The sequence below is a fragment of the Carcharhinus amblyrhynchos genome, chromosome 26 (genome assembly GCF_965287045.1).
Source record: "Carcharhinus amblyrhynchos chromosome 26, sCarAmb.v2.hapA, whole genome shotgun sequence".
NCBI lineage: Eukaryota > Metazoa > Chordata > Chondrichthyes > Carcharhiniformes > Carcharhinidae > Carcharhinus > Carcharhinus amblyrhynchos.
Genome location: NC_137349.1, coordinates 12,867,921 through 12,883,481, shown reverse-complemented (window position 1 = coordinate 12,883,481; position 15,561 = coordinate 12,867,921). Strand labels below are relative to the sequence as shown.

The following is a 15,561-nucleotide window of genomic DNA, read 5'->3' as shown; positions in this document are numbered from 1 at the left end:
ATATCTAGGCCAACTTTTATTGTCCATCCCCAATTATCCTTGGGAAGGGCATTATATGTTGGCCCAGCCAGCAAAGCTACAGCCCCTGAAAGTATGAATAAAACATTACTGACACCATTGAAAATGAATAGTCTGATAGGCTCCTGTTGGGTATGGGTGTACACAAAATGCAGCAAAGATGATTAAATAGAGTTGAGCTACAGATTAGCCAAGAGTGAAATTATTTATAGAAAAGAAGTGAGAGGCAGAACGGCCTTCTTCTGATACTCCACTCCAATGATCGAGTTGGAAAGCGAGGCGAAACCAGGACCCTCCCTTGAATGTACAGTTCATAATTCAGACATTACGAAATCATAAACTTTATCAAGTTTTAGCAATAAACTTACAAAGAAACACACCACACCAATAATAAACTGTGACTCACCTCCTGTGGATCCACAATACAATAGTGATAGAGATATTGATTAGTCATCATCATGCCACCTCCAGTTGTGTAGATCTGGTTGCACAACATCCTGATTTGAGAATAGTACATGGATCCTCCACTTCCAGCCATGGGGTTGACCCCCATGATGTATACAATACTGGCAATCAGCTCCAACCCACCCAGGATAGCGCTGAATATCAGCAACAGTAGGTAGAACTTCCGGCTCCTGGAGCTCTGGGACTTGCTGACACTGGCAATGAAGAAGGCCAAGGCAACGATAAAGCAAATGGCTGCCATCGCAATCATGAAGCCAGTGGCAGCCCTGGGGTCAGTGCGGCCGCTATAACCAAAACCCATCCCGGGGTAATATCCTCCTCCATACCCTCCTCCGTACCCTCCTCCATACCCTCCTCCATACCCAGAGGGGTTAAACCCGCCTCCCATTATTCCGCCCATGCCATAGCCATAACCATATTGCCATTGCAGTGTTGATGCCACGCAGGCAAAAGTAGCGAGGCAGAGGATCACCACAATGCCCTCTAAAATACGGATGATCCCTGGTGGGGAGCTCCATTTGTAGAAGTGCTGTGGCTTATCCTCAATGTAGTAAGACCCTGGAGGGGGGGAACGTATGTCAATTTCATAGCTTGTCATAGAGGGTCTATGTAGGAAGGGCTGGTTGAACTGGTTTGGGCTATACGCGGGTGGGCTCCCCAATGGCCGGGTCTCATACATCGTGACAGTAAATCCCAGGCAATTGTTTAAAGGTGGTTGATGAAATCTGTAAATGAATATAAAAAGGAGGAAAACTGCATCAGTAAAGTCAACAATACCACATCAAGAGATGGTGATAGAACATAGAACATAGAACATTACAGCGCAGAACAGGCCCTTCGGCCCACGATGTTGCGCCGACCAGTTACAAAAACAATGACCCACTAGCCTATACCAATCCCTTTTCGTCCATAAACCTATCCATAGATCTCTTAAACGCCCCCAAACTAGGCGCATTTACAACTGCAGCAGGCAGGGCATTCCAATCCCTCACCACCCGCTGGGTAAAGAACCTACCCCTGACATCCGTCCTGTAGCTACCCCCCCTTAATTTAAAGCCATGCCCCCTCGTGCTAGCTTTCTCCATCCGAGGAAAAAGGCTATCACTATCCACCCTATCTAAACCTCTAATCATCTTATACGTTTCAATAAGATCCCCTCTTAGCCGCCTTCTTTCCAACGAAAACAACCCTAAATCCCTCAGTCTCTCCTCATAGGACCTCCCCACCATACCAGGCAACATCCTAGTAAACCTCCTCTGCACTCTCTCCAAAGCCTCCACATCCTTCTTGTAATGTGGGGACCAGAACTGCACACAGTACTCCAAGTGCGGCCGCACCAGAGTAGTGTACAGTTGCAACATGATGCTGCGACTCCTAAATTCAATCCCCCTACCAATAAACGCCAAGACACCGTACGCCTTCTTAGTGATAGTGGTTAAGATGTGTTCAGAGAGGTGTACAATGTCTCATGTACAAACATATCCCATAACCAAGCTAAATTAACTTGGATTAAAATTACTCAGCAATCCACTCTGCTTGAATTCACATTCACTCTCTTTCAACTTGCTCCCGATCATAGGTGCTAAGTAATCCAAGATATTGGGTGTGAATGGTCCCAGGGTCCACTAGTGGAAAGCTTAGCATCACAGACCTGGATACAGGCTGACTCCAACAGGTGAGAGATTGGATCTGAACAAGTTAACCAATGAAGAATTTTCAAACTAGCTAAATTGGAATTCAATGCAAGTCACAGAAAATCACAGCACAGAGAGAAACCATTCGGCCCAAATGCTGCCTCTTTGAAAAAGATATCCAATTATTTCCAGTCCTCTAGTCTGTCCCCATCACCTTTCAAACTAATCATGGAATAAAATAATTGACTACTAGTTTTGACTTGGTGCTAGTTACCAAATTTAACTTCATTTGAGTTTAAAGTCAAGTCATTGTCTACCAAAACAAACCTGCTGTTTATTTAGTCTTGACCATTTTTTATCAAATATATTTTGCCCATATGGTTGAGTGAGTTTGTCAGATTTAAACCAGTAGTGGCTTTGTTTGTTAATCATTTATCAAGGATACTTCTAATGTTGCTAGTCATTGACAAAACTTAACTGCCGAAACAGACTGGGACCACTTACCAAGTCAGCCTGTATCTGTAGAGAGTGTAGCTTAGGCTTGTTGGTTATGTACTAAACTTAAACTAGTTCAGAACTTGTAGCTTTTTTTCAAACTAGTTTAGTTTTAACATTGCACGTTCCTTCTCAAACCTGCTTGTTCATTGGTTTCCTCAAATTAAGTATCACTGGAAACACTCAAGTGGAGATCCATCATTTCATTTCATCTTCTGCTGAAGTTATTGAAAGAGTGACCACTTTTTTGCTTTCCTCTTCACTAGTGTTCCTCTGGAAGGAAGCCCATCACCCTTACCCAGTCTGGACCTCTATGAACTGCAATCCCACACCAACCTAGCTGGCTCTGTTCTGACATGGCATAAAAACTTCCTCAACATCCTGTGGGGTTACTACTGACCAGAAACTCAACTGGGACTAGCCGTATAAATACTGTGGCTACAAGAGCAGGTCAGAGGCTGGGAATCCCATGGTGTGTAACGCACCTCCTGAGTCCCAAAGACCATCTACCGTCCAGGTGGCATAACTCAGGAGTGTGATGGAAAACTTGTTTTGATGAGGGCAGCTCCAACAACACTCAAGAGGTTCAACACCAACCATGGTGGCACAGTGGTTAGCACTGCTGTCTCACAGCTCCAGGGACATGGGTTTGATTCCCAGCTTGAGTCACTGTCTGTGCGGAGTTTGCACATTCTCCCCATGTAAGCATGGGTTTTCTCCGGGTGCTCTGGTTTCCTCCCACAATCTGAAAGACATGCTGATTAGATGCATTGCCTGTGCTAAATTCTCCTTCAGTGTACCCTAAGTACATTTAAGAAACTGAAACTGCAATAAAGGAATATGGATTCCAGAGGTCATGTTTGGCCAACCTTATTGGATTAAGTGTGAAGTGTGGTGACTAGGGGATTTTCACAGTAACTTCATTGCAGTGTTAATGTAAGCCTACTTGTGACACTAATAAATAAACTTTAAACTTTAAACCATCCAGGACAAAGCAGCCCGCTTGATTGCAACCCATTCTACAAACATTCACATTCTCTACTGTGGAAGAACAGTGCAGTCGTGTGCACCATTTACAAGATGCACTGAAAGGGATTCTCCAAGGTTCCTTGGGCAGCACTTTCCAAATCCATGAACACTGCCATCTACCTGGGAATACCCCACCTGGAAGTTCCTCTCCAAGTCACTCACTATCCTGACTTGGAAATGTATCTCCGTTCCTTCACTGTCGCTGGATGAAAATCCTGGAACTCCCTCCCTAACAACACTGTGGGTGTACCTACACCACAAATAGACTGCAGCAGTTCAAGGAGGCAGCTCGCCACCACCTTCTCAACAGAGGCAGAAATGAACAATAAATGCTGGCTGCTTCACAGATGTTTTTTTAAGGGATGTTAACCTGGATTACCAAGATCACCAAGATTGGGGGAAAGGCAAATTGTGCGGAGGGTGTGGAGAGTCTGCAGAAGGATCTAGATAGGCTGGGCGAATGGGCCAGGAAATGGCAAATGGAATTTAATGTTGGCAAGTGTGAGGTGGTCCACTTTGGTAGGAAGAATGGTAGGAATGACTATTACTTACGTGGCGAAAAACTGCAGCAGGCGACGGTGCAGAGGGACCTCGGGGTCCTTGTGCATGAGTCGCAAAAACCCAGCTTGCAGGTGCAGCAGGTGGTCAGGAAGGCGAATGGGATGCTGGCCTTCATAGCGAGGGGGATTGAATATAAAAGTAGGGAGGTCTTGCTGCAGCTGTATAGGGCATTGGTGAGGCCGCAGCTGGAGTACTGTGTGCAGTTTTGGGCACCGCACCTGCGCAAGGATATTTTGGCCCTGGAGGGAGTGCAGAGGAGGTTTACTAGGCTGATACCAGAGTTGAGGGGATTGAGCTATGAGGAGAGGGTTTGGCTTGTACTCGTTAGAGTTTAGAAGAATGAGGGGAGATCTCATTGAGACGTATAAGATGATGAATGGGATGGATAGGATAGAGGTGGAGAGACTCTTCCCGCTCAAAAAAGACAGTAGGACTAGGGGGCACAGCCTCAAGATAAAGGGGAGGCGGTTTAGAACGGAGTTGAGGAGGAACTTCTTCACTCAAAGGGTGGTGAATCTCTGGAATTCTCTGCCCGTTGAAGTGGTGGAGGCTGCCTCGCTAAATATTTTTAAGAAGCGGGTTGATGGGTTCTTGATAAGAGAGGGGATTAAGGGTTATGGGGAGAGGGCGGGAAAGTGGAACTGAGCCACGACAGATCAGCCATGATCTTATTGAATGGCGGGGCAGGCTCGAAGGGCTAGATGGCCTACTCCTGCTCCTATTTTCTTATGTTCTTATGTTCTTATTATGGACTCCGGTTTCTGGAGTCAGACTTTGAAATAAGGATTTTCTGAATCTAAAGGACCAGAATACTATTCATAGAATCACAGAACCCTACAGTGCAGAATGAGACCCTTCGGCCCATTGAGTCTGCACCGAATACAATCCCATCCAGGCCCTACCCCCATATCCCTACATATTATACCCACTAATCCCTCTAACCTATGCATCCCTGGACACTAAGGGGCAATTTCTTAGCATGGCCAATCAACCTAACCCGCACATCTTTGGACTTTATCACCGTCACTTTATCACAACTGACACGTTCATCCTCAATCCAGGGTCGGCAGATTCCTGAACTTCCAACTCATCCCATTAGAAAACACAAAACACAGGAATTCCTTGGGATTTGAAGGCTTGAGGAATGCGCCTGGTACATTCAGATGGTAATCCGGTTAAATTATAGATACTAGGAACAGATTGCAAATCTCTTTCCTTGTGATATAAACCCCCTGTCAGGACTGCAACTCTCACACATTCCCAATCCAATCTACTCCAATACAGCTCCTGATTCTGGCTTGTAAAACATTAAAAAATAACTGCCCTGAACCACTTGCAGTAATTCTGTTCCTTAGAGCTTCTCGTGTTAGTCAAAACAATTTAATTTTAACCTTCCCAGAATGATTAACAAACTAACCGATTCTTTTAACACCAACTGCTAACGGAGGGGTGCAAAAAGTGATACAACAAATCACAGAATATATGAGATCCCTCCCCCCCCGCCAAATCCTGAAACTAAATGGAAACACTCTGTAAGATTTTTATCAATTGTCAGAAATTAAATGTGATTTCTGAATCCCAACACACACATACTGTTTCATTTTCAGGGCGATGACATTTATACATTTAATAATCTCCCAGTGAATAAGATTCTTTGTCTCTCTGCTACCAGTAATTCCCAAATTGCAACATTTGCGTAACTATTCCCTCTCTGAGTCACTCACCTACAGTAAGCATCTGCTCAACCTTTTTCTTACTGTTCTAGTCTCGTTTGCGCAGTTTAAAAATTTGCTTTTCATTACCATGGCAACTATCAAAAGATGGGATTTAAAAGCAGACGAAAGTAAAAATCTTCAAAGGTGCGAAAGTCCCAGAGAAGATTTCCCGTTCACTCTGAGAGCGTCCTTACCTTTCCCACTCTCTCAGGCTGGGCTCCCTGCGGGGATCTGCTGTCCTTTAATCCGACTTGTTCTCGGGGCGGGGAAAACAACGTTTGATTCTTCCTGACCCGGACAGGAATCCCTAAATCCAGGCAGCTGTATCCCACATCCAATACTGTTCTTGCAAGCCCAGGAGTTTGACACGCACCCAGCCAGTCTCTCGGGGTGAATCCAACACTCGGTCTCCGGTCCCGTTACTGAAAGAAAATGGCAGCGAGGAAAGGTTAATCATTCACCCGAGAGAAACACACACGGCAGTCTGTGAGAAGGCGAAAGTTCAGGATCACTCATTGTGACTTCCCCTAAATCCTTCCTGCTGCAGCAATTCGGTGGAAGGGATTAAATCCACCGCCCCCCCCTCCAGTATTTACAACAATGCAAAATAATCCGGCAGAAACGGATTTAAAGGCCATTTCACCTCCTCCACCTGTACAAACTGCAGTAACCAACCTCACACACAATCACTCAGGGTTTTATTGATTTGTGTATATCAGAGTTCCAGAGTAAATGATCAATTACTAATTCTAAAAATAAATCTATAAACCAAACAGTACAGATAAGGATTTGCTGGTTCCGTGTTGTTTACATTATTGCATAGACATACACAAGGAGTTCAAAGAGACACTTATCTACACACTCAAATTCCACACTCACACCGAAACTGCACTGGCACACAGAAACTACACACACACACACACACACACAGAAACTACACAGGCACACAGAAACTACACACACACACACACACACAGAAACTACACAGGCACACAGAAACTACACACACACACACGCACACACAGAAATTCCACACTCACACAGAAGCTACACACACACATACACATACACACACACAGAAATTCCACACTCAGAAATTCCACATTCATACAGAAACTACACACACATTCCACACACAGAAACTACGCACACACACATAGAAATTCCACATTCATACAGAAACTACACACACATTCCACACACAGAAGCTACACACACACAGAAATTCCACATTTGTACAGAAACTACACACACAAATTCCACACACAAAAACTATGCGCACACAGAAATTCCACACTCACATAGAAACTACACACACACAAACTACACAAACACACAAAGATATACAAGAATTCAGCACATAAATACACATAAACTCTAGACACAGACAAAATCTACAAACATATACTAAGCACACATAAACTCCACACAGACACACAGAAACTTCATACACAAACACACATAAATGATGCAGAGGCACACAAAAACTCCACATACACATACAAGAACTCTGCAAACACACATATAAACTCGACACTCTGATGCACAGAAATTATACACACACAGACATGCTACACACACAAAGTCTGCAGACACAGAAATTCCATATGCACAGACATACACACAGAAAGCTACACTGATGCACAGACAAAAATTCCACACACACACACACACACACATTAGGGGAGATTTTCCGGCCTCGCTGCACCAGGCATAGGTCGTGTCAATCCTGGAAAATTGTGTGCAATCCTAAAAATCAGCTCCAAATCCGGTATCAAACAGTTTGCGAATGTCCCAGCCTCTTTCTAATGACGCAAACCAGATTGCGTGCAGTAAGGACATGAGGCTGATTAGCATATTTAAAGTAGCATTAAATATGCATAGCCGGTTCAATGCCAGACATTCCCAGTTCCATCCTTCAGGCATGGCGCGAGACCGGTGAGAATCACTACTTGTCTCCATGAGTGGAAACCGGACATGGTGGCCATGCTGAGGGGGTGATGGGCGGCTCAGAGGCATCGAAGCCCCCAGGTGGTCAGGGATCTATCTGGCCAGTGCCTGCCTGGCACTTTGGCAGAGCCAAGGGGATGGGTCTGAGGTGGGACTACACAGGGCAGTCTATGTAGGGGGGGCCGTGAAGGAGTGGCGCATGGTGAGGTGGGGCATAAGGGGACAGGGCATGAAGCATGAGGCATTAAGGGGTGGCATGTTGGGGGTCATGAAGAGGGAGCCAGTGGGAGGGTCAATGCTCTGATGCTGGAGACCTGTGTTGGGGAGGGTTGGGAGAACATGTCACTGATGAGGGGGAGGGTGGATCACAATGTCTGTGGGGAGAATGAGGGGGTTTCCCAGTGCACTGTGGGATCAGGGCACCCTTCCAAAATGGCACCTGATCACTTTGTAGTGCACTCACCAGCGTGTTTAGGTCTCCCCGCTCCCCAGAACCGATACGCAACTTACCACTCTCCCAACAAATGATTGAGTGTGGGCCGATTGCAGTATGGACTGTGTCGTTCTGTGCTCTAGTTTTCTCACTGTGATAACACCAGAAAAATCCGCCTACAGTCATCCTAATCACCACTACCCAATCCCACTAAGGGAGAATTGAGCATGGCCAGTGCGCCTAACCAGCATGCCTTTCAGACTGAGTACTGGGAGGAAACCCATGCAGACACAGGGAGAATGTGCAAACTCCACACAGACAGTGACCCAAGTCCCTGGCGCTGTGAGGCAGTAGTGCTAAACACTGTGCCCTGAACAGGCACCGGGAGTGTGGCAACTAGGGAATTTTCACAACAACTTCAACCCTTTGAGTGAAGTAATTTCTCTGCATCTCTGTTTCAAATCTGCCACCCCTTATCCTAAAACTGTGACCTTTTGTTCTAGATTGTCCCAGAAGAGGAAACATCCACTCCACATCTACTTTGGCAATCCCCCTTATCATCTTATACACCTCAATGAGATCTCAGGTCATTCTTCTAAACTCCAGCAAGAATTGGCCTAAACTGCCCAATCTCTCTTCACAAGACAAACCCCTCATCTCTGGAATCAATTTAGTGAACCTTCTCTGAACCACCTCCAATGCAACTCCCTGTCTCCTCAAGTAAGGAGACCAAAGCTGTCAACAGCACTCCAGGTGTGGTCTCACTAATGCTTTGTTCAGCAGCAGAAACACTTCACCACTTTTATATTCCATTCCTTTAGTAATAAATGCCAAGATTCTATTTGCCTTCCTTATTACCCACTGTACCTGCACACTAGCTTGCTGTGATTCATCTACAAGGACACCCAGATCCCTCTGCACTGAATCGCTCTGAAGTTTCTCTCCATTTAACTAATAATTTGTCTTTGTACTTTTCCTATCAAAATGGAAAACTTCACACTTATTCATGTAAACTCCATCTGCCACATTTTGGCTCATTCACTTAACCTTTCCATTTGTAAATTCCTTATTTTGACATCACAACTTACAGTCCCACTTATTTTTCATCTAAATGTTAATGGAATGGACTTTTCCTGAACTTTTCCAAGGACACTCTGTCACTCACTGTATGAGGGGATCAAAAATCCTCAAATGTTCTCAATCTGTTTGACACTTGTACAAGTAGAAGCATACTTAAGTTCTAATATTTGATTCTTCTTTAAGTTTACTTATTTCTTGCATAATAACCTCATGAATGTGGTCACAAACCTTCAGGGTGGGTACATTATAACCCCAAACCCTTTGCCTTCTGAGCAGCCTTGAATCCTCTGGGCGTTGGCTTGACCATAAGTATCGAGTTATATTTACATTGAAAACATCTGCAGATACACGTGCAATATTGACCTTGGTATATACACACAGGAGTTGAAGCTGGGCCCGCCAACAGTTAAAGGGCCAAGTAAGGCCATTAGAAAGCCGACTGACCAAGATTTGCCATTGACCGTGTGATCAAACAGGGCAGACGGGTGTTATGTGTTCATTGGTTTGTTATCCAAGGGTGGGATAGAAGGTTCTGGAGCACGGTTATGTTCATTGTGATCTTGCTGTTGTCATATTTCTGAGTTTTACCAGAATTCTTTTTGATTTCATTTCGAAACTGGTTCACCAACAAACCCCCACGCCAAAATTCGATCAAAATAGATCAATCTGTACAGACCATGACCTTTACAAAAGAAGTCCGTCTTGAAAATCCATGGCCACTTGAGATATTGCCATTGTAATTATGGGGAGGTGGTTGATGCAGAGGGCAGTGGGTGGGGAGGGGGTGGTGGTGGGATCTTGAGCTGAGGGAGGGGCTCTCTGAATGTCAGACTCCCCATGAGCCAGACCTTTGTTATGACCTGTTTACAGATACTGCAGGATTGTCATTGGCAGTTTCCCAGCTGATTCAGCAGTGGCTATTGGATATGACCCGACCCCTGCGTAATTCACATCAGCTTTTTGAAAAGGATTCCCCCACTAAAGGGAACAAACACAATTTGTTCGCAGCCCCCAGCACCTCCTCCCTCATTCTCTGCGCTCCCCCGACCCTGGTCACTAGCTCTAGCTGGCCACCTCAGCTGGACAGTCCAGCGCTGCTGCATTAGCAGTTTTTTAATTTCAAGAATATACTTTATTTATAAAAAACTCTCAAATAAACCATTGCAAAATGACATATCAAACAATTACAAACAGTGCAGAAAAAAAGTTATTTTTACAGTACTTATTTACACGACATTATACTTGTTACATATCTGTATTTTAAACTATATACATTAATCAGATTTCATTGTGTGCTGTTGTTTTTTTCAGATTAGCACACAGTTACGCAGGCCGAGGGTGTCCTGCAGTTACTGGGCCCTCGGTCTGCCTCGGTTGAAAGACTTTAGACAGTAGTCTTTCCCCATTGTGCTTTTGCAGTGGCTGTCTCAAGCTTGAGTGCTTCCCTCAGCACATAGTCCTGGACCTTGGAATGTTCCAGTCTGCAACACTTGGTTGAGGACAAATCTTTCAACTGGAAAATCAGCACGTTTTGGGTGGACCAAAGTGTGTCCTTCACCGATTTGATGACCCTCCTGTGGGACCAGATGCACCTTGGATGGCAATGGGTGTCTACCACAACTCTCTGGGATTCAGTAGGTCATGTTTCTTCAGAAGGAACTCTTCAAAATGCAGCTAATGAAACAACAACAAAAACTTACTCCAACTTATAAATCAAAGAAAGGGTTTAATAAACGGTAGCACAGTGTTAGCACAGCTGCTTCACAGCTCCAGGGTCCTGGGTTCGATTCCCGGCTCGGGTAGCTGTCTGTGTGGAGTTTGCACATTCTCCTCGTGTCTGCGTGGGTTTCCTCCGGGTACTCCGGTTTCCTCCCACAGTCCAAAGATGTGCAGGTTAGGTTGATTGGCCATGCTAAGAAATTGCCCCTTAGTGTCCAGGGATGTGTAAGTTAGAGGGATTAGTGGGTGTAATGTGTAGGGATATGGGGGTAGGGCCTGGGTGGGATTGTGTTCAGTGCAGACTCGATGGGCCGAAGGGCCTCTTTCTGCACTGTGGGGTTCTATGATTCTAAAGGCACATCATTACTCCAAACTTGGGGCCTCACCCTAGGCCACTCCACACTTCACATAACTCTGAATAGTTCCTTATTTATAGTGAATCAATTGGTCAGCTGACTATTACATCACTCTATGATTGGTTCCATGTTTTACTGCATCAGCTGACCCTTACATCTTGGTCACATTACATTCAATACAAATTTGTCACTGGTTACATTCTAACAGGTCATGGGTTCAAGTCCCACTCCAGTGAGTTGAGAACATGGGTGTGCAGTCCTGAGAGAGTGCTGCACTGCCAGTGCTCATGTGAGGTGATAATCTGAAACCATAGCCAGAATTCTATCGTCACCACCTGGCACAGGAACTGGAGCAGGCGAAGGGCAACGGGAAGGTCCTCCGACCTCAGGCAGGATTTTCCAGTTTTGGGGTCAAGTGAGACTGCCTCGTGTCTACCCTCTCAGTAAAAGATCCAACATCACTGTCCATGTGAGCTTGCTGTGCACAAAGTGATTGGCCACTTCAGAAAGCAGGAAGGCAATCTACGATGTCTCAAGGTCACGAGGAATTGCTTCTTCATTCTTTTTTTCTTTGTTCACTGATGCCTATAGGTGAAGTGAAGCCCCCTTCCCAACTCCCCCTCCACTCACTGCTTCCTCCCTGCTGCCACAAAATTGAGTTGGGTCAGTGGGAGATGCCGGGCTGGACCTGTAGACTCTCAAGGTGTGTATTTCAGTGCGACTGTACACAAATACACTGGGTCAATGAAGGTTTTAGCCAAGATCAGTTCACAGCCCAGAATTTGCATGATTAACCCCATGTTGTGGGAGCTCTCTATTTTCCCAATGGAAGTTGAATTGAAGTTACCAAAGTTCTGGGGGATACTATTGAACACGGCATCCCCCCATCCAACCCCCCCCACCCCCCACACCCAGCGAGCGCCCTGTCGCCACAGAGCTGACTGAACCAACCCGCAGTCCACACAGCGAGGGTCCTCCAGCACAATATCCTATTTTTCAGGAAAGTTGAGGGAAGTGGGTTCACATCCGCTCCCACATAATAGAATCATAGAACTCTACAATGCAGAAAGAGGCCCTTCGGCCCATCGAGTCTGCACCAACCACAATCCTTACCCCCATATCCCTACATATTATTACCCACTAACCCCTCTAATCTAAGCATCTTAGGACACCAAGGGCAATTTTAGCATGGCCAATCAACCTAACCCGCACATCTTTGGACTGTGGGAGGAAACCGGAGCACCCGGAGGAAACACACACAGACACGAGGAGAATGTGCAAACTCCACACAGGCAGTGACCTGAGCCGGGAATCGAACCCAGGTCCCTGGAGCTGCGAAGCAGTGGTGCTAACCCACTGTGCTACCGTGCCGCCCCACGGTATTTGGCAGGATTTTATGGTCTCGCCTGTCCCGAAACCATAAAATCCTGCCCAAGGTCAACTGATCTTTCCATGTTCCGCCTCTCGCCCACTCCGATCCCCCGGGTAGGCGGGGAGGTAAAACTGTGGCCAATGCGTGCACCTGGATCTGTGAAATTCTGGCCTCAGAGAGTCAGTCAACTGAACATAACCCAAGAGATAATCCGCCAGTGACTGTGGAGAGCAAAGAGTAAAGGTCACTGTTTTAAATATCGATTTTGTGTATGTTAATTGAGCTCAATAAACTTCTGCTGCTGCTCTAAGCATTCGGGATCTGTACCTATTGTGTCAAGGAACGATCACCCTACTTCAAAAAACCTTACAGGCCTACATGTGACTCCAGTCCCAGTTCGATGTTGGCGCAGATGGGCCAAAGGGCCACATACTGTGCCTTTAAACGCTGTGACCGCCCCTCGACATCCTCTCAAACAGCAATGTGTTAATGACCAGGTAATCACTACAGGGTCAAGCCTGGGTGTGACTTTACCCAAGTTCGCACACATCTAGAGGGGGTCACAAGACTATCACTGTGCCAGCAAGGGCAGTGCATTTGGGGAGAGGGGGAAGTTGGAGATGCGGGGTTCAACAAAAACATCAGGCAGCAATCAATTCAAAGCATAGAAAGTCTGATGAGATGTGGCACTGATTCTGTGTCCCTGTCTCCTGTAAGCTCACACTAAGCTCTCAATGTTAAGGAACAACACAGACAATGAGGGATGAGTCACCAACTGTCAGCTCATCATCAGCTCCTAGTGGCTGAACACAGATCAGCATTGACACACCACTCGGTGGCTCTCAGCCTGGGAATATTAATGAGATTGGTGCAATCCATTGGGTTAGCATCTTAACATTGAGCCTGGAAGGTTCCATTTGAAAACCACCCCACCTCTGATTCCGATTCTGCGCTCACTCCCACAAACAACATTGAAAGTGTTTTTTTGTGTGAGGTAACCTATATCTGAAAAGGAAGGTGAGGATGTGTCGATAGGTAAAGATACACAGGACCAAAGGGTTCAGAAGAGAATTCCCTGAAAGAGAGGGGCAGATAAACGCATAGAAAAGGGGCATCAGCAATTAGAATTTTACAAAAATAGGAATGTAGTGGACAGAAGGGAGGCACTAATATAAAATATTAATAGTTACAGACAAGCTGCTGTGTTGAGAGTCCCGTTAGAAAATGGACATTAAAGCTATTGAAAATGAATAACTTTCATTCATCACAGCACCTGGAATTGAAAACTAGGAGTTATTTCCCCTGTCCCTGCCCTGTGAGTGTTCGATGGGGGACAGTGTAGAGGGAGCTTTACTCTGTGTCTAATCCCATGCTGTACCTGTCCTGGTAGTGTTTGAAGGGGACAGAGTAGAGGGAGTTTTGTCCTGTATCTAACCCTGTGCTGAGCTGTCCCATGAGTGTTTAATTGTAGTGTAGAGTGGTAGTGTAGAGAAAGCTTTAGTCTGTAACTAACCCTGTGCTGTACCTGTTCTGGGAGTGTTTGAGGTGGACAGTATAGAGGGAGTTTTACTCTGTATCTAACCCATGATGTACCTGTTCTGGGAGTGTTTGATGGGGTCAGTGTAGAGGGAGTTTTACTCTGTATCTAACCCCATGCTGTACCTGTCCTGGGAGTGTTTGATGCAGACAGTATAGAGTGAGTTTTATTCTGTATCTAACCCCATGCTGTACCTGTCCTGGGACTTTTTGATGGGAGTCATGATGTAGAGATGCCGGCGTTGGACTTGGGTAAACACAGTAAACCTGGTGCTGTGAGACTTCTTACTGTTTGATTGGGATAGTGTAGAGGGAGCTTTACTCTGTATCTAACTCTGTGCTGTACCTGTCCTGGGAGTGTTTGATGGGGGACAATGTAGAGGAAGCTTTACTCTGTATTTAACCCCGTGCTGTACCTGATGCAGTATTGTTTGATGTAGACATTATTAGACAGTTTGTTACAAATCTAACCTAATTTCTGAAGAAACCACCATTTATCTCAAAAAGTTTATTTTTAATTTACAGTACATGAACCCAGAATGAAAAACCATTAAAGAAACTATTTCGATCGCACCTTTCACAAGCTCAGGATGCGCACTGAACCTCAGTCAATAGAACCAAGTTTGAAGTACAGTCACTTTTAGAAATGTAGCAGCCAGTTTGTGCACAGCAAGATCCCATAATTAGCTATGAAGTATATGGTCAGATAATCTGCCTATGGTGATTTTTTTTTAAGGGGTAAATGTGAATTGGAATTCCAAGAGATTCTATCCAAAAACATGCCTGGTGGAGGCCATGTGAAATGTTTGCTTTGTTACTCAGATCACAGATTGGTGCAGACAGCTGGGTTAGAGCACAGTGTCCTTGGAAAGTTTGGGGTTGACTTGTCCGCAATGATTACTCGATTATATCCGGCGCACTGAGAGAGAACAGACTGGACTTCAGTTTAACATCTCAGTTGAACGACATTGCAGCACTCCCTCAGTACTGGCACTGGGAACGTGAGCCTAAATTCCAGGCCCAAGTTCCTGGAGCAGGACTTGTTCCCATAACCCTGTGGCTCAGAGCTGGAGGTAACACTCAGTGAACTGAAGCTCAACACAGAGTTCCAACATAACTGTGAGCTGTGCACTCCAGGCTGAACACGGAGGTTGAACACTGCAGTGTAATGTTATTAATCAGGTGGGACGGACATTGA

At 45.5% G+C, this 15,561-nt stretch overlaps 1 protein-coding gene across 1 annotated transcript in view; it reads right to left on the bottom strand.

The window, feature by feature from the left end:
* Positions 1-15,561, bottom strand: part of LOC145358900 (uncharacterized) — a 54,937-nt gene that overhangs the window by 26,921 nt on the left and 12,455 nt on the right. Inside the window, exons 6-7 of the mRNA XM_080213274.1 lie at positions 6,259-6,339; positions 425-1,208 (exon numbers count right to left, since the gene is read on the bottom strand). Of these exons, the coding sequence (XP_080069400.1) occupies positions 425-1,208; positions 6,259-6,339 (865 nt within the window). The remainder of the gene's footprint in view (positions 1-424; positions 1,209-6,258; positions 6,340-15,561) is intronic.